This window comes from Anomaloglossus baeobatrachus, chromosome 2 (assembly GCF_048569485.1).
Source record: "Anomaloglossus baeobatrachus isolate aAnoBae1 chromosome 2, aAnoBae1.hap1, whole genome shotgun sequence".
Taxonomy (NCBI): Eukaryota; Metazoa; Chordata; class Amphibia; order Anura; family Aromobatidae; genus Anomaloglossus; species Anomaloglossus baeobatrachus.
This window is the reverse complement of record NC_134354.1, coordinates 559,126,704-559,146,949: the sequence shown is the minus strand read 5'-3', so window position 1 is coordinate 559,146,949 and position 20,246 is coordinate 559,126,704. Positions and strand designations below refer to the sequence as shown.

The window sequence follows — 20,246 nt, the reverse complement described above, 5'->3', positions numbered from 1 at the left end:
CTCTTCAAATGACAGGTCTATTTTTTCCCATAAGGACCAAAGAGGCAATTCATCAAAGCTTTTAAAAAAAGAAATGTAGCATAAAATGCTTTGAACAGGGGCAACATTTTCCAAAATCCAGAGTCGCACAGTGTGGAAAAGGTCTGACAAAATGGGCAAAACCAGGGAGGAAGCAGGGCATGGCTACACCACCCATCAAATTTAGCGATGATGACTTTTTTTTATGCCAGAAATTCTACTCCATTCCCTGACAGGAGCAGCATTTCTGGTGAGGCGTACGCCACTGAAAAAATGCACTGAATTCTGTAAATGGCATATAATGAAAGAGCGCTATAACTAGGGGCGCCATGATCAGAAACAGATAAGAAATTTATAGATGGACAAAAAGGTATGTATGCTAAAAGTATTTCTGAACAAAGTTTTATCTTCTATTTATATTTAAGGAAATGTTGGCTCTTTTTATCTTACATAATCAGACGGGAAACAAATCCAGCACCGATTTAAAAAAAAAACAAAACTTGGTATTTATTAAATCACATTAAAAAAACGTATTAATGGATCAATACAATCCCTCCATATGCCTTGCTACGCCTTACGCGTTTCAGAGAAGAACTCCTTAATCATAGTCAACTATAAAAGAAATGATTTGTATAGTGGCTTTAAATAGCTCCCATAGACAACCGGATCTACGTATAAAATAGTCATCAGATGGATATCCATACACAAACACCGTGAATTAAAACAAATCATAGAATGTTAAAAAAAAAAAAAAAAAACAAAAACATGCAAAAAAAAAAAAAAAAAAGTTTTTTTTTTTTTTTTACAAAAAACACATCTCAAAACTATTGTTACTAGGATTGTAGGTCTTATTAAAGATACCAAATCCCTTTTGGCTAATTTAAAACAGGTTAATTGGAATGACAGATCAAAGTGGATTACACGTGATGTTTGATCACTTAAATCATGGGGTATGGATGGATAGTCTCGTGGCACTGTCTTTTTTCCCTCAATAAATATAAACTATATCGACCAGAAATTAATCAGTTCATTATCCAGGCCACGGAGTTTTTACTGAAGAATGATTTTTTCAAGTTCAAATCACTCCTTTTTTTTTTTTCAGGTCTGTGGTTGCCCTATGGGCGCGAGCTTCTCCCCCCTAGTCTGCCAATATCTATATGGCCTGGTGGGAGGAGAACTCGATAACAAATGGGTTGAGGCCAGTATGTAAGTCCATGTGATGGTATGGAAGATATCTGGACGACATTCTCATTATATGGGAGTGTCCTCCAGATGTTTTGGATTCTGATACTCAGACTGATAAAGAGAATTTTCTAAATTATATTAACAACAATGAATTAAATTTGAGATTCACAGCTAATGTTGCAGGAGATGAAACCCCTTTCCTAGATCTAAACTTAAGAGGCAGCATGGAGGATGGTAGGATCCACACTAAACTATTTAGGAAACCGCTGAGTGAGAACACGTTGCGAGCTGACAGCTGTCACCCGGCTCACGTCACCCGTAATTTACCGATGGGCGAGATGATCCAGGCATGGAGATCAGCATCAGATAATGAGGTCTTTTTACAGGAGAGCGATCACGTGAACCAAAAAGACTCTAGGATAGGGGCTAGAAACATGATACAATTTTGAGAGCCCGTGGAATAACTCTGGATAGACCACAGAATACACTGCTAAAAGAGAACCGGAGACATAGCCCTTTGACGAGTAATTGTATAGTTTTTTTTCTACTCCGTTCTGTGTAGATTTTACTAAAATTTGCAATAAGAGATGCAAATATACCCCCATTTTAGGTCAAGATGACAAATTGAATAAAATTGTGCAGGGAGGGATCAGATTTGTGGCCCGTAGGGGAGAGAAGCATTGGCAATTCTATCTCGCCTAGCATAATTTGCGGAGGACAGGAAAACAATACAACTTGGCTGAATTTTAAAAGGCACATCCAAGTGTGGACAGCAGAAGTGTAATACGTGTAAATTTATTAAGAAGGGAGATCACATACTAGATAATAATGGCAAGATGTATAAAATCAAAGCCTTCATTAACTAATACGACACATTTAGTATACATTGCCAGTTGTGACACCTGCTGTAAATATTATATTGGTTGCACCACTCGCACATTGAAAAAAACGGATCAGTGAACATGTCTCCTCTGAGTCTCTGGAAACTTTGGTGGGACGTACTACCTCAGGACTTGCCAGACATTTCAGAGATACACATCAGGGGGATGCGAGTTCATTTAAGGTACAATGGGTGGAGAGAGTAAATATATCCTATAGAAGGAGGAGACTGTCAGAGTCTCCTATTTGCTAGAGAAGCTTTTTGGATATTAAAATTAAAAGCACCTTATCCTAATGGACTTAATTTCCGATCAGATTTCTCATATAGTTATTAAAAGTTGCTATAACTAATTGTCGGAGAGGTTTTGAGAATAATGTTTTTTGTAAAAAAAAAACATGTTTTTTGAACACCGTTTTTTAATTCACTGTTTGATTGTGTATGGATATCCATCTGATGGCACTATTTTATACGTAGATCCTGTTTATGGGATCTATTTAAAGTCACTATACACTTCATTTATTTATATTTGCCTATGATTAAGGAGTTCTTCTCTGAAACGCGTAAGGCGTAGCAAGGCATATGGAGAGATTGTATTGATCCATTAATACGTTATTTAATGTGATTTAATAAATTCCAAGTTTTTTTTAAAGACATCTGTGCTGGATTTTTTTTCCTTCCTGTTCCCAGTCTATTGATTATGTCAGCTGTGGACGCCAACCACAGATATCGTGCATCGACCCAAATGGAATTCTATGCAGAAGAGTGGTGAGCTGGAAATTGTTTTTTGTTAATTTTTCTTTTTTTTTTTATCTTACTAAGGGTTAAGTCTTAAGCAAGTTGGAATAAATGGCACTATTTTAGACTGTGATCAACACATGCTCTGCATTCATTTAAGCAACAAGAGCCCAAAAATAAAATTGTTAGACCATGCTGAATAGCCAATAGTGAGGAATAAACTCCTGGGACTTCTATGGACATGCAAAGAACTTGTATTCTGTTCTAGGTGGTCATGCTAGATTGTTTACTTGAAGCAGATTTTGGTTCCAACAACATAACTATTCCAATCTTAAAGTTTATTTTTAGTATTAAGGGTAAATAGTCTCAGATTTTAAGAAAATTTGGATTGTTCTATTCCAGACAGATTTGCACAAGATTGTGTAAATTTGATTTTAGTACAAAATTAAAAAATAAATAAATTAAAAAAGTGTAAGGTATTAATTTTCCGCAGGACAAATGACCTCTAAATGTTAACTGGTAATACCAGATACATTGATAAACAGCCTCCATGCCCGTCCACCCCTAAAAACCATAGTCAGAATACTTTAACCAAAAACCTTGATGTTGCCACAATAATACATTTTTTATAAAATATACAGATAGTATAAAATACACTTAGAAATAAGCCATTTTTTTGAAAAAACAACGAGTATTAAATTAATTCAAACAACAAATTTCACTGATGCAAAAAATTTAATTTAGAAAATAGTTTATGAAAAAAACACGTTCATATTTTAAATTGTTCAAAAAACTTTTTTTATATATTTATTTCTTTTTACGCCGCTGTATTTTTGGTTTACTCTTGTTGCCCTTAAACACTGGCTTTGCAGCTACCATCACTTGATTGTCTTCATCATCACTTGAACTGCTAGTTTCCAGAGTTTCTGTTTTTACACTCGAGTCATCTTTGCTGGATTTGCTTGGTTTTACTCCCTTACAAGTGTCCGTGCAACTTTTGAGTTTTTGTGCATCACTGTCCAACTCCTCAACAAATGATTTTTCATCCTTAGGAGACAATGGTTTGGTCCCAGATCCAAGGAAGCCACCTTCCACATTCTCAGAAGAAGGACTATCCAGTTTTGTCTCCGTTTTCTTCTTCCCCTTCTGGGGTTTTCTACTCTGCTTTGCCTTTTTCACATCCCCATGTGCATATTCCTTCTCTATCAGCATTGTGGCTTCTTCTACGTCTAGAGCTTCACTGTCTTTTTCCTTTCTTTTCATACAAGTCACTGCTCTGCGCAGTCGCTGACTCTTTACACCCGGAGCCTCATGTTTCTCCATCCGAAAAAATGAATCAATCCGGAGCTGGGTCTGTGAAAGGAGAAGCCAGAAGGATAGTTAAATAATTAACATGGCTGAAAAACAACCCCCACCAAATTAATAACCCACACGTCTGTTTAGTCAAAGGAAGGAATAAGAAAGGATAAATAGAAGTGGTATACGTACAATTTTAGTGGATGAACCACAGTATTTAGGTTATTTGTTCTAAACAAAAAATAAGCTTTTTCTTTCTTGCTCAAACGTCAATTGCATATTCTAGATTAGGCCACATTAACATTTTGTAAAGTGGTAGTACATACTTTTCCGTAAGTTCATGCCTCCTGTAATATATGACAATATCCTGATGGAGTTTACTCAGATCATGTATAGGGCAGAATTTGGCATGCACACAGGAAGGAGCTTGAAGTGCTAGTGGACAGGTTATGGTTTAACCCTTGTACCAGATCAAAATTAACCACACAGCTAAGGCACAGGAGGGCCAGCGTCTTCTTATCTCTAAAGTGATCATATTCACTGTCAAAAGACACTAGTTTTACCACCATTGACTGTCATATTCTACAGTATGGATGCAGTCACCCACAACAATTATTTGTTAACAAAACCATACTGGTCGAAACGTTAATTCCATTTGTCGCTTATCTATTGTAGATCTACATCCATTACTTTGCATTTGATACAAGGAGTCTGCAGTAGTTCATTTTGAACAGTTTGCTCATATCACACAGATTCTTCTCCACAAGTGACTCTCCTAGTATTACTTACTCAAGATCATGACACACGCATATGAGTGCAGAGTACCATAACTTTATATTTGTCCACAGTGAACCCAACATGCTAATTGGATGCACAAATACCGAGGTAGTCTAAGCAACCTTGTAAATTGTGAACATCTTTCAGAGACAAAATTTACAACATTGATTGGATATACCCGAAACCACATGAAACAGTTTTGCCCACTACAAATACTAGACTTTGCTGGAATCCTTGACAAAAACTGTAGTCCAGAACATTTTAAATTTTAATAAGTAAAACCTTTAGTCAGATGTTATGGCACCATGTGTGGCACTAGCCTTGCTCATTTATGGGCATTGCATTACTGTGAAACAAAGTCAAATGACAAGATTTGAATTGTCTACATATGAAAATTAGAAAATACTATTGAAATATTCCAGGCGCTGCCAATGGATGAAGGGTATCCAAAGTCAGGTAGCTGAAGAGTTTGTTTTTTTTTGTATGAAGCATTTCGGAATTGAGCCATATCTTTCCTCAGATACGTTAGGACAAAATGTAACAATTCTAAGAAGGTAACATCTGGTTTTATTAATCCACTCACAAGTAACTACTGCAACTTATATAGAAACTTTACTCAGTGACGAGTATGAATAATGTATTTATTTATTCTTGGTTGAGTTGAGCAACAATTACCAAATTCATATTGGGGCTTCAACAGATCCATCAAACTACCATTTTGAAGAATATTCAAAAATTACAGCCTGTAGATGTGCAAAGCTTAAAGAGAAACAGTAATCGCAGTGAAAGATTTTCCTACAAAATATTGACTCAGGCTGAATACAAATGTCACAATTTTCAGATTTATATTTTCAAATATTAAAAAACCCATAGATAATTTCCTTTACACTTCACAAATACTTCTTACTTTGTGTTGGTAGATCACATATAATACCAATAAATACATGTGAGGTTTGGATATCAGCATTATCCAGTACACATGAGGTTTCATTTGTATTTAAAAGGTTTTTATTTTTGTTGGTATAATGAGGTGTCTTTTGGACTTTACTGATAAAAATATACAGATAGCGTAATGTAGCTTGGATGCTTGCCTTATATAAGTGAATATCTTTGTTGTGTACTTTCCTTAGGATAGGTCATCAATAACATAAGTGGGACTCAGAGTTTAGTTAAACTGGAATGAGTTGCAAAGCCATATACAGCCTATTCACAGAAGTGCACTGTTTCTAGGGAAATAAAATGTATACGTATGCAATTAAACAAATTTTAGAATGAACAGGACCTTACCTGTTGTGAATTTAACTGTTTCAGCACTGGCAGTAAAAAGTCATCAGTCTTGGATCGATGCCAACCAAAACGGCTCTCACAAAATGTATTTGGAGTTAAGAAAATTTCTGTAAGCATACAGTTTATCCAAGACGGATGAATTCAATATAAATAATGTATACCGTATTTTTCGGACCATAAGACGCACCCTGGTTTTAGAGGAGGAAATAGGAAAATAAAATTTTAAGCAAAAAAATGTGGTCATGGCACACTGTTATGGGACGAGGATCTGCTGCTGACACGGTTAGAACCTTCTATACAAAATTGTAAATATGTAAAAGGATATTCCCGGATTTCATCTAGGTCTGGCCTGCCCCAGGCAAACACTCCTTTGGAATCATCTACCACAGGTTTCAAATATGCATCAGCTACTGCTGGGTTCGGAAATGCGGGATGCAGCTCCAGATTATGTAATTTCTTCTTCACTTTAGTATAGTGAGGGTTAGCTCTGATTTTCTTATTTTTTTGGGCTTCTGTCCACCAATCCCTGCAAAGATTTGGTTAAAGAGGTTGCTTTAATACCTATTCTTGATCCTGTTCTTAACATAGGTGATCAATATCATATTGGTTGCAAAAGAACATTCGGCATCTCCACCAATCAGATGTTATAAGATCTGGCGGTGCCAAGATGTACAGTAAATGGACAGGGACAAGCAGCCCACTACACTGGCTAGTGGCCACTCGAGTACTGCAAATCAGATTCTAGTCAAACATGTTCGTTTTAAACATTAAAAGGGGACAACTCCTTGAAGGAGTCTCTTACATAACCTTGTTTATAGAATGGCAGGCATTGTAATTGGATACTTTCCACATAATTTCAGGTTCAAAACCTTTGCAAGTTTATACCACCAAATTCGTCACTGCAATTCCAAGTGCCTTTCAAAGTCATCTGTCCGAACAAAGACTTGTAATTAAGAAGCTGTACTATCAGTTCTTAAGAAGATCTGAGTACAGGAAGGTTGGGGCTTCAGTAATAATGGGTGATGGGCAAAGAATATTGTGATCAATTTATAGAATACTAAGAATAATTGTCTGTAAACACATTAAAGTCACCTAACAAAATTAGATTATTTTAAAGGGTAGATTTCAAGAGTATCTGCATCAATATTTTATTAGGGATAAAAAATAAAATGCATTTCTAAAAGCTTTCAATAGATTCATGTTGCGGGAAACTTGGGCAGCACTAATAGCAGCCTGGTTGTGGGACTGCACTCAGGCTATATACTGGTCCAGGCAGCATGAATCTAATGCCATGTTCTCTTTAAAGATGAACTGCTCTCAGGAATTATGTGATTTATTTCTTTAAATCCGCCATAGGATTCCTTGGATATGGGCCTTATTTTGTACTAAGTTTTATGGTCTTTACCAAAGTGGCATTTCTTACTGGGCAATAATGCAGGCCAGCTTAACCGCTTAATGACCACGGGCAGTAAAATTACGTCCCAGCGGTCATAGTGTTAATCCCTCCCGGCTGCTGTGGGCAGCCGAGGGCGATCCGCGCACATGTCAGCTAATTTGTACAACTGACATGTGTGCCTAGCAGGCACGAGCAGATCCGCGATCTGCCCATACCTGTTAACCCTTTAAATGGCGCTGTCAAAATGTGACAGCGCCATTATAATCGTGGTCAATGTTTACTCACTGCCCGACACCAGAAGTGATCACATGGGTCCGGTGGTTGTCATGGTAGCACAGGGTCATGTGAGGACTCCTGTAGCTCACATGACTCACTTCCTGTTTCACACAGCCGAGAGCTGTGATCAGCAGATATGGAAGAGTGATCAGACTGCTGATCCTTATAGTCCCCTGGGGGAATTAGTAAACAAAAAAAACCCAAACCTACAAAAAAGTTCAAAATTGCCCCCCTTTCACCACATTGAAAATTAAAGGGTTAAAAAAAAAAAAAAATAAAAAAAAAAAATATACACATTTGGTATCGCCGCGTTCAGAAATGCCCGATCTATCGAAATATAAAATCAATTAATCTGATCGGTAAACGGCGTAGCAGCAAAAAAAATTCCAAAACACCAAAAATACGTTTTTTGGTCGTGGCAAATTTTGCACAAAATGCAATAACAGGGATCAAAACATAGCATATGCGCAAAAATAGTATCATTAAAAAAAAGTCAGCTCGAAACGCAAAAAATAAGCTATCACTGTGCCCCAGACACCAAAAAATGAGAAAGCTATGGGTCGCGGAAAAAGGCGTAAAAACGTGCGACATTTTTTTATTAACCCCTTAGATAAAAGTAAACCTATATATATTTGGTGTCTACAAACTTGCATCAACCTGAGGCATCACACCAACACATCAGTTTTACTAAATAGTGAAGACTGAATAAAATATCTAAAAAAAAAAACCAAAAAAAACCCACAGTGCAATCTCACTTTTCTGCAATTTTTCCGCATTTGGAATTTTTTTTGCCATTTTCCAGTAGACTACATGGTAAAACTAATAGCTTAATTTAAAAGTACAACTCGTTCCGAAAAAAAAGCCCTCACATGGCTATATTGACGGAAAAATTAAAAAAATAAAAAAAGTTATGGCTATCTGAAAAAGAATGGTGAAAAAACAAAACGGAAAGCGCAACACTGGCCGGTTGTGAAGGCCAGGGGTAAAAGATATGCCCCCCGAGAATCCTGCCACCAGCGTATATTCTCGCATTGGAGAAAAATTGAGCAGATTTAGCAAATCACACTTTGATCTGTGTAGGAGTTTAAAAAAAATAAAAATAAAAAATAAGTCTTCATTGTGTCAATCCATGAAAATTGCACTGCATACAAATGTCATCTGAGTGCAGTCCACTGTTTTCCACAGATGCACTGACTTGCATGGCAGAGTGCAATCCGGTCATCGGATCCAAATAGGACATGGTGGGATTTGTTCCTCAGATTGGCTTGGTCCGAAGAAAAGAAAAAAGAAAGAAAAAAGAAAGAAAAAAAAAAAGAAAAATTTCGACATGTGCACAGGCACATAGAATATCATTGGTCCAAGTGTGATCCCCTAACAGGAATGTAGCAAGGTACTACAAGTGATTTAATAGCCATTTCACAAAAACCTAGCTCTGCATCAAACAGTAAGACAATACATTAGATCATTACTTCCATCAACACTGATAAAAAGGGGAGAAAAACTAAATTAAAGTTAAAAATAAAAAAAACTTTGACAAACAAATCCATATTCAATAAAAAAAAAACCCCTACATTCTAGAAATATATAATACAAATATAGTATATTATATGTGTATAATAAAAAGATTATCCCTTTATATACAGTATACACAAACATACAAGCTACAGAACTTACTTGAAATTGATAAGAGGCTCTAGACCATGCCCAGAAAATTCATTCAGTATCTCCATGGCAGAAACATGGCCAACTGAGGGTATTCCTTCTGTATAATCACTCCCCATCAAGTATGCTAAATTTATAAGTCTAGAACGATCTAAGCCTACAGAATGATAGAATTAGAAGTTACTTAAATATATTTAACACTGCACCCATAACATTTCATAATATTCACTTTCATTGCCAATTTCTAAATGGACAGGGAAATATCAATGACACATTGCTGTTGTGATATAAGAAAATACTAAATAAACAGTATCTAAAAGTTACATACAGATTAGAAAAGTACCAGATTTTTGGACTATAAGATGCACTTTTCCCCCTCAAAAAAAAAAAAAAATTGGGAGGAAAATGGGGGTCCAAATGTAGCTTACCTAGCTTACTATGGTGAATCTGAAAACTGCAAAAAGAAGGTACTCAAAGTTTGGCTACTTACTGGAATTGTCAGGGTTTTGATTTTGTGGCATTCGCCGCTCAGTATAAAGGCTGCTTTACACCTTACAATTTCTCGTGCGATCGCACCCGCCCCCATCGTTTGTGCGTTATGGGCAATTTTCTGCCCGTGTTGCACAATGCTGTAACCCCCTGTCACACGTACTTACCTTCCAAACGACCTCACTGTGGGCGGCGAACATCCACTTCCTGAAGGGGGAGGGACGTTCGACGTCACAGCAACGTCACACAGCGACTGGCCCATAGAAGCGGAGGGGCGGAGATGAGCGGGACGTAAACATCCCGCCCATCTCCTTCCTTCCGCATTGCCGACGGCCGCAGGTAAGCTGCAGTTCATCGTTCACAGGGTGTCACACGGAGCGATGTGTGCTGCCCTGGGTACAATGAACAACAGGACGTGCGATTTTTAGAAAATGAGCGACAAGTCAGCGATGAACGAGAAGGTGAGTATTTCTGCTCGTTCATAGCTGTCACACGCTACGATATCACTAACGATACTGGATGTGCGTCACTTACGACGTGACCCCGCCGACATCTCGTTAGATATATCGTAGTGTGTAAAGCCCGCTTAAAATGACATGCTTGATGATGCCAAATTTATACACACACACACACACACACACACACACACACACACACACACAAAACACACAACGTTTGACTGCACAAACCAAATTCGTGATGAGGATTGGAGGCTTATGTACATTGGCCAATTTACTAACTAATACCTCATATATTTGATATATTTTTTGTACTTTTTTATACGGGGTGCAGCCGGGCCTCTTAATACAGGCCGTGCATAGTGGAGTGTCTGTCCCTTGTGTGCTGCAGTGACTAGTGTCCGGGTAACCCGCCTAATCTAATAGTAAGGGCGTGGTAATAGGTTGCTGGCTGGACACCATGCGCATACAAGTGTGAACAGCGCCCTATGCACGCCACTAGTGTGCAATTTACCTTGCACCTGTGAAGTGTCCATCATGTTGAGAGGTTTGTCTGCATCCTGTTGGTTAATTAGATGTGTTGGCCTGGGCTAACCGGACTGGTTGCCCTGTTTTCTGCTGTGAGTATATTAAATTTTTGGGGGAGTTTTTATCTTCTCTTTTTGTTGCCATTTTTGACAAATCCAAGCAAGTAAACGCAAGACAGTGGTCACAAAGTGGTTAAAGAAAAATGGTTTGTAAATTTTGGTTATTGTTGAAATCACCATTTCCTCACCTTCAGATTAATGTGCATGGGCACCTTAAGGCCTTGTGCGCACTAGAAAATGGAATTTTCTGAAGAAAATGCCGCAGGCTCTGAAAGATTTCTGCACCCGCAAAAAACGCACCGAAATCGGCGTTTTGGTGTGGTTTTTCCACAGGTTGGTACATGTGTTTTAATGTATTCAATGCAATAAAGCACATTGAAAGAAAAAAAAAAAAAACAAAAAACAAAAAAAAAAAACACATTTCCTTCTGAGATAGATAGATACCGTATTTTTTGGACTATACGACGCACCCTGGTTTTAGAGAAGGAAATATATATATATCCCACATCCTGGTATGTGCTCCCATCATGCTATATACTGCCATCCTGGTATGTGCTCCCATCATGCTATATACTGCCAGCTAGAGAGAGAGATATATAGATATACATATATATATACACATATACATATACATATACATATACATATATATATATATATACATATATATATATATATACATATATATATATATATATATATATATATATATATATATATATATATATATATATATATATATATATATATATATATATATATATATATATATATATACACACACATATATATATATATATATATATATATATATATATATATATACACACCATCATGCTGCTCATATACACCATCCTGCTATATGTCCTGCATCCTGTGGCAAACAAAAAAATAAATAAATAAATAAACGTTTATACTCACCTTTCCTCGCTCCACGCAGAATCGCTCCACCTCTGTCTGTGCCGGCAGCGCTGTGTGGAGCCGGCCACGATCCCTGCAGCACCGCGATCTTCTACAGTCTGTGCCGGTGGACACGTGCGCACAGCGATTACGTCATCGCTGTGAGAACCGCTAGTTTCCACACACAGCTTCGCCGGCACAGACAGTAGAAGATCGCGGTGCTGCAGGGGAACGGTGAGTACAGTATACTGATCACTGCACCCCACGCTGATGATTATGCGCGGGGAGCAGTGAATACAGCCACACATGATCACTCCAGGCTGTAGTTTCCAGGGGTGATCATGCGGGCCGGCTGTTTACTATGCGCGCATCCCCCGCTCATCATCCCGCCCACCTGTCAGCACCGACTTCAGCGCTGAGAGATGATGGGCGGGAGAATGAGCGTGCATATGTAATGAGCGGGCCCACGTGGTCACAGCAGGCACTGCTGCAGCCTGCTCGTGCCCCCGATTACCCGCTCCACCCTCATTACCCGCAGCCCTAGACTATAAGACGCACCCCCCACTTTCCCCCAACATTTGGGGGGAAAAAAGTGCGTCTTATAGTCCGAAAAATACGGTAGATAGATAGATAGATAGATAGGAGGACAGATCAATCAATTGAGTCCCTGTGAGGACACACTGCAGTTCTCACGAGCGGTAATGTGTTCACATTACCAACCGTGAGAAATGACCTGTAGTTACCCCTGCATCCTCGTTACGAGGCTGCATTAAGTACAGTGTGTCAGATACGGCTGCAGCAGTCTTCAAACGTCGTGGGACCTGTGTGGATTACACTGGAGCTGTGTGTTGGGAGGGGCCAATAAAAGGGGTGAAAGAGGGGGCTTTTTTGCTATTTTATTTAAAATAAAGGATTTTTCGGTGTGTGTGTGTTTATTTACTTTACTTACGGGTTAATCATGTAAGCTTGTCTCATAGACGCTGCCATGATTAAGCCTGGACTTAGTGGCAGCGATCCGCTGCCATTAACTCGTTATTACCCCGATTGCCACCACATCACGGCAATCTGAAAGAGCTGGGGACACTCCGGGACTGTCGCATAATGGATGCGACAGTCCCGTGGCTGCTGCGGGCTGATATTCTTGGCTGCGGTGATGGGGGCATTAACCCTGGCCCTTGCTCTCCCCAGCCTGAGAATATTGGGCTGCCACTGTGCGTTTACCTCGGCTGGACGGTCAAAAGACAGCGGAGCCCACTTTTTTTTTTCGTTTTTTTATTTTTATATGTACATTTGATTTCTATGTGTATTCTATATGTCTGTGTGCGAGTGTGATATCTGTGTGTTTACTCTCTGCTCCACTTCCTCTTCCTGTCCTAATGAAAATGCAGGGCAGTGATGAACATTATGTCCCGAAAAACGCGAAATACCAAAGGGAATAACGCAGGAAAACCCATTGAAACGCACAGAATTTTCTACCTGCGTTAATTCCCTGCGGGATTTCACGATATCATTACAGTCAATGGAGTGAAATGCCGCAGCTACATGCGGAAAAGAAGTGACATGCAATTGTTTTTTGCTGCAGGAATCCCGCAGCAAAACCTGTAGCTGTCAAAATCCGCCTAGTGTGCACAGCATTTTTTTCCCCATAGGTTTTGCTGGTGAATCACTGCAGAAAGGTTATGAACATGTTCTGCAGCTAAACATGCAGCAAATCCACGGGAAATCCACGGTAAAGTCCGCCAAGTGCGCACAAGGCCTAAAGGCATTTAATTAAAAGGGAACCTATCAAATTTAGCATGGTGTATTATCTATATAGAACAGATATTAGTCATCTTTTGTCTCAAATACATAGCCATCAATCACTTGAGACCACCCACTGGACTCAGACATAAAAAGATCAAAAATTAAAATAAAATAAAAAAAATGAAAGGCAGTTTTTTTTCCACACCCCTAGAAATCTGTTTGCTTAGCTCCTCCTGCCCTTTTCTGGCAGAACAAAAGACAGGGATGCCAGATGCCATTAATCAGGATTTACACCAGGAACAACAGCACTATTTTACACAACAGCTGTTGGTCTTAGCAAGATGTAATGCTGGATAAATGATATCCTTGGCCTATTTGCTAAGCCCCTTTCTAATCAACACCAACAAAAGGCTTCAAGTTCCAAAGTGACAATGTTGTCAAATGGGAGCTTCCAGACATCTAAAAGGTTGTCACCATAAACGTTATTTCTATTTCCATGTCCTGGAAAGCCAAGCGATGAGAACCATGTCTATCAGACATCTATTTCACATCCTTTGGCTTTAGAATAAAATATAATAGACAGCAAGTAGGTAAAATGTCAGATGTTTGACATTTGGCATAAAATGTTGCCACCACGTGCCCAATGTATAGTCTTCTCAAAAAGTGGAGGCTGACATTTTGGTTCTCACCAAGTTTGCCTCTTCAGTATTCTTCAATCTTTTACTTAGCTTGAACCTTGAAGCACAATTACAAGAATAATTAACAAAACACGTCAACGTTATGCAACAACTCAAATTTACAGGGATGACCCTCATTTTTCAAGACTTCAATTTCAATTTTTCCTGATATGCTGGGTAGCAGCTTCTGAGCCATATCCTGACTGAACGGGCAATTTTTTTCATATCTGACCAACATCACTTTGACAGGCAATCTGGAACGCTTCAACAGTGACAGACTTATGAAAAGGCTCGTTAAAAGGCCACTTGACTTTGAGGATTGCTACTTCCAAGAGGTAGCACTAGAGTTAGGGGTACTTCTCACATAGCGAGATGGCTAGCGAGATCGCTGCTGAGTCACAGGTTTTGGGACGTACCAGTGACCTCGCTTTGTGTGACACTAAGTAGCAACCTGGTCCCTGCCGTGAAATCGTTGATTGTTACACTGTTCTGGTTCATTTTTGCTTGTTGGTCTCCCGCTGTGCAGCACACATCAATCAGCGTGTTTGACGGCGGGAGACCAACGAGCACCGACTGTGTAAGCAGCGTACACTGGTAACCAGGGTATATATCGGGTAACTAAGCAAAGCGCTTTGCTTGGTTACCCAATATTTACCCTGGTTACCAGCGTACACCGCTTACAGGCTGCCAGCGCTGCTCCCTGCACACGTAGCTAGGGTAAATATCGGGTAACTAAGCAAAGCGCTTAGCTTAGTAACCCGATGTGTACCCTTGCTACGTATACAGGGAGCCAGCGCGGGCAGCCTGTAAGTGGTGTACGCTGGTAACCAGGGTAAATATTGGGTAACTAAGCAAAGCGCTTTGCTTGGTTACCCGATATTTACCCTGGTTACCAAGCGCAGCATTGTTACACGAGTCGCTGGGGAGATATGACTGTTTGACAGCTCATTAGCAAACCTGTAGCGACGTACCAGCGATCCTGACCAGGTCGTATCGTGGTCGGAATCGCTGGTACGTCGTTTAGTGTGACGGTACCCTTAGTCTTCTTCCTCCCTGAAGAGACAATTTGAATATTTCCCACAGGAGCATTGCAGCTATAAGACTCCCCACTGGCAGCCAGACTGGTTTGTCAGGTCTCCACAAGGAGAAACGTTTTCCCCTTATACCCTACTATAGCATCTCATTTCATATATCATATCTTATACTTTGCACTGACGAGGGGGCAATCACCCTTGAAACACAGTATCTGCAAATTGTGGTTCTGATCTTGCATAAAGTCATATGAAAAGGCTTGTTATAGGGCCCCTTTTGACTTTAACGATTGCTACTTCCAATAAGTGGCATAAGATTTAGTCTCCTTCCTCCCTGAAGAGACAATTTGAAGACTCTTTCGTGACCTATTGTACTTCATGTTACTGGTAACTTTAGGACAGTATTTTTTGGGTTTATTTGTGAAAATATTGGAAATTTGGTTTCAGTGCATAAAAGTTAGAAACTTGTGAAATTTTCAGAGTTGTCACAGGAGAAACAATATTTCCACATGTCAACTTTACATCGGCACCATTTTTGAAAAAAGAGAATTTTGTTTACTTACCGTAAATTCTTTTTCTTATAGTTCCGTATTGGGAGACCCAGACCATGGGTGTTTAGCTTCTGCCTCCGGAGGACACAAAGTACTACACTTAAAAGTGTAGCTCCTCCCTCTGAGCTTATACACCCCTTGGTGAGCCAGTCCCAGCCAGTTTAGTGCAAAAGCTGAAGGAGAATAGCCACCCACAAGTAGAACCGAGCAAGAACCGGAACAACCGGAGACTCTGTCCACGACAACAGCCGGTGATAACACACGGAACAAGAAAATTGCCAACAGGCAACAGGGAGGGAGCTGGGTCTCCCAATACGGAACTATAAGAAAAAGAATTTACGGTAAGTAAACAAAATTCTCTTTTTCTTTATCGTTCCTTTGAGAGACCCAGACCATGGGACGTTCCAAAGCAGTCCCTGGGTGGGAATAAACAGAAAAAACTAAGAAGTAGGCGGAGCCTAACTTCACAAGTGGGCGACAGCCGCCTGAAGGATGCATCTGCCCAAGCTCGCATCTGCCGAAGCATGAGCATGCACTTGGTAGTGCTTCGAAAAGGTATGCAGGCTAGTCCAAGTGGCAGCCTGACAGACTTGTTGAGCCGTAGCCTGTTGCCTAAAAGCCCAAGAGGCACCGACAGCTCTGGTCGAGTGTGCTTTGATCCCTGGTGGGGGAGGCATTTGAGTACTCTGGTAGGCGTCCGAAATGGTCGATCGAATCCAACGGGCCAAAGTCGGCTTAAAAGCAGGGAGACCCTTGCGCCGCCCTGTGGTTAGCACAAAAAGAGAGGTGCACCGCCTAAGCGCAGTGGTGCGAGACACATAAATCCGGAGAGCACGCACCAGATCTAGAGTATGCAGCTCTTTTTCAAAGCGATTAACAGGGGCCGGACAGAAGGAAGGCAAGGAAATGTCCTGGTTAAGGTGGAAGGGAGAGACCACCTTAGGAAGAAAGTCCGGAGTCGGACGGAGAACCACCTTGTCCTGGTGAAAAACTAAAAAAGGTGACTCCGAGGAGAGCGCAGCCAAATCAGAGACTCTCCTGAGAGAAGTTATGGCAACTAGAAAGGCTACTTTTTGAGAAAGACGATACAAAGAAAACCTCCCTAAGGGGCTCAAAAGGGGGTTTCTGCAATGCCGTGAGGACCAAGTTAAGGTCCCAGGGATCCAAGGGCCACCGATAAGGCGGAATGATGTGAGACGCGCCTTGCATGAAGGTGCGGACCTGAGCCAGCCGGGCGAGACGCCGCTGGAACAGCACTGATAGAGCTGAGACTTGTCCCTTGAGAGAGTTGAGGGACAGTCCTAGCTGCAGACGGGACTGTAAAAAATACAGAAGGGTCGGCAAAGAGAATGGCCAAGGAGGATGGCCGGAAGAGCGACACCAGGAAAGGAAAATTTTCCAAGTCCTGTGATAGATCTTGGCGGAAGAAGACTTACGGGCCCGAGTCATAGTGGAGATGACTTCAGGAGGAATACCAGAAGCCGTCAAAATCCAGGACTCAAGAGCCACGCCGTCAATTTGAGTGCCGCAGAATTCGGGCGGAAAAACGGACCGTGCGAGAGTAGGTCTGGACGGTCCGGAAGATACCACGGCATCTCTACGGACAGTTGGAGCAGGTCCGGATACCAAGCTCGCCTGGGCCAGTCGGGTGCAATGAGGATGACTCGACGGCCCTCCATTCTGATCTTGTGCAGGACTCTGGGCAAGAGAGCTAGAGGGGGAAACACGTAGGACAGACGAAACTGGGACCAGTCTTGAACCAGAGCGTCCGCGGCGAAGGCCTGAGGATCGTGGGAGCGAGCCACGTAAACCGGAACCTTGTTGTTGTGACGGGATGCCATTAGGTCCACGTCTGGAGTGCCCCATTTGCGGCAGATTGACTGAAACACTGCCGGGTGCAGGGACCACTCGCCACCGTCCACGGATTGACGGCTGAGATAATCTGCTTCCCAGTTTTCCACGCCTGGGATGTGGACTGCGGATATGGTGGACTTTGAGTCCTCCGTCCATTGAAGGATGCGTTGTACCTCCATCATTGCCAGGCGGCTGCGTGTCACGCCTTGGTGATTGATGTAGGCAACCGCTGTCGCGTTGTCTGACTGGACTCGAATGTGCTTGCCCGCCAACAGGTGGTGAAAAGCTAGGAGAGCTAGAAGCACAGCTCTGGTTTCCAGCACATGGATTGAAAGGGCTGACTCGGACGGAGTCCAAGTGCCCTGTGCTCTGTGGTGGAGATATACCGCTCCCCAGCCGGATAGGCTGGCATCCGTGGTGAGAATCACCCAGGACGGGGTCAGGAAGGAGCGCCCTTGGGACAGGGAGAGGGGCCGAAGCCACCACTGAAGAGAGCTCCTGGTCCGTGGCGACAGAGCCACTAACCTGTGTAAGGAGGAAGGCCGCTTGTCCCAACAGCGGAGAATGTCTAGCTGCAGAGGGCGCAGATGGAACTGGGCAAAGGGAACAGCCTCCATGGACGCCACCATTTGACCCAGCACCTGCATCAGGCGCCTGAGGGTATAACGGCGGGGCCTCAGGAGAGAGCGCACCGCTAGCTGGAGAGACTGCTGTTTGATTAAGGGCAACTTCACAAGTGCCGGCAAAGTCTCGAACTGCATCCCTAGGTACGCAAGACTCTGGGTCGGAGTCACAGTTTATTTCGGAAGATTAACAAGCCACCCGAATTGGGCTAGAGTGGCGAGAGTGAGCGAGACACTCCGCTGACAGTCTGCGCTGGATGGACCCTTGACCAGAAGGTCGTCCAGATAAGGAAGCACTGCCAACCCCTGGAGGTGCAGGACCGCAATCACTGCCGCCATGACCTTGGTGAATACCCGAGGGGCCGTGGCTAACCTGAAGGGGAGAGCCACGAATTGGAAATGATCCTCTCCTATTGCAAAACGTAACCAACGCTGGTGTGAAACTGCGATTGGCACATGTAGATAGGCATCTCTGATGTCGATGGACGCCAGGAAATCCCCTTGGGTCATAGAGGCAATGACTGATCGCACAGACTCCATGCGAAAATGCCGCACCCGAACATGCTTGTTGAGAAGCTTGAGATCCAGGATGGGCCGGAAGGTACCATCCTTTTTGGGAACTAGGAAGAGGTTTCAGTAAAAACCTCTGAACCGTTCCCGAGCGGTAACTGGTACAATCACTCCGTTGGCCTGCAAGGATGCCACGGCCTGCGAGAAGGCGGCGGCCGAGAGAAAAAAAATCTGTTTGGCGGGCTGGAAGAGAATTCTATCCTGTAGCCGTGAGATATGATATCTCTCACCCACTGATCGGAGACTTGCTTTAACCAAGCGTCGCCAAAGTGGGAGAGCCTGCCAACGACTAAGGACGTGGCTGGAGCGGGCAGAGAGTCATGAGGAGGCTGCCTTAGTGGCAGAACCTCCTGCGGTCTTCTGCGGACGCGCTTTTGGGCGCCAGTTGGATTTCTGATCCTTAGCTGAGTTAGCGGACGAGGCGGAAGGCTTAGAGGATGACCAGTTGGAGGAACGAAAGGAACGCAACCTCGATTGATTCCTACCCTGGGCGGGTTTCCTGGTCTTGGTTTGTGGCATGGAGGTACTCTTCCCGCCAGTAGCTTCCTTAATAATTTCATCCAGCTGCTCACCAAACAGCCGGGAACCAGCAAAAGGGAGCCCAGCAAGAAACTTCTTGGAAGAAGCATCTGCCTTCCACTCTCGAAGCCACAAGATCCTGCGGATAACAAGAGAATTAGCTGAAGCCACCGCAGTGCGGTGAGCAGCCTCTAGCATTGCAGACATGGCATAAGATGAAAAAGCTGAAGCCTGAGAAGTTAAGGTAACCATCTCCGGCATAGATTCCTTGGTGAGGGAATGCATCTCCTCTAGAGAAGCAGAGATGGCTTTGAGAGCCCACACTGCTGCAAAAGTCGGGGAAAACGCGGCCCCCGCAGCTTCATACACAGATTTGGCCAGAAGGTCAATCTGACGGTCAGTGGAATCCTTAAGTGAGGTGCCGTCAGCCACCGACACAACGGTCCGGGCTGAGAGCCTAGACACCGGAGGGTCTACCTTTGGGGAGTGAGACCACTCCTTGACCACCTCAGGTGGAAATGGAAACCGGTCATCAGAACCACGCTTTGGAAAGAGTTTGTCAGGACAGGCCCTGGGTTTGGTCACAGCGGTCTGAAAACTGGAGTGGTTAAAGAACACACTCTTTACTCTCTTAGGCGAGGTAAACTGATGCTTTTCTGCCAAAGAGGGTAGCTCCTCTGAGACTGGCGGATTGAGATCCAGTACAGAATTAATAGGAGCAATCAAGTCACT

The 20,246-nt window shown here is 42.3% G+C and overlaps 1 protein-coding gene across 1 annotated transcript in view; it reads right to left on the bottom strand.

Annotated features, from left to right (window-relative positions):
- Window positions 1-3,165: 3,165 nt before the first annotated feature.
- The window catches only part of ERCC5 (ERCC excision repair 5, endonuclease), a 123,130-nt gene continuing 106,049 nt past the window's right edge, over window positions 3,166-20,246 (bottom strand). Inside the window, exons 13-16 of the mRNA XM_075336688.1 lie at window positions 9,525-9,669; window positions 6,504-6,704; window positions 6,179-6,263; window positions 3,166-4,171 (exon numbers count right to left, since the gene is read on the bottom strand). Of these exons, the coding sequence (XP_075192803.1) occupies window positions 3,626-4,171; window positions 6,179-6,263; window positions 6,504-6,704; window positions 9,525-9,669 (977 nt within the window). The 3' untranslated portion in view covers window positions 3,166-3,625. The remainder of the gene's footprint in view (window positions 4,172-6,178; window positions 6,264-6,503; window positions 6,705-9,524; window positions 9,670-20,246) is intronic.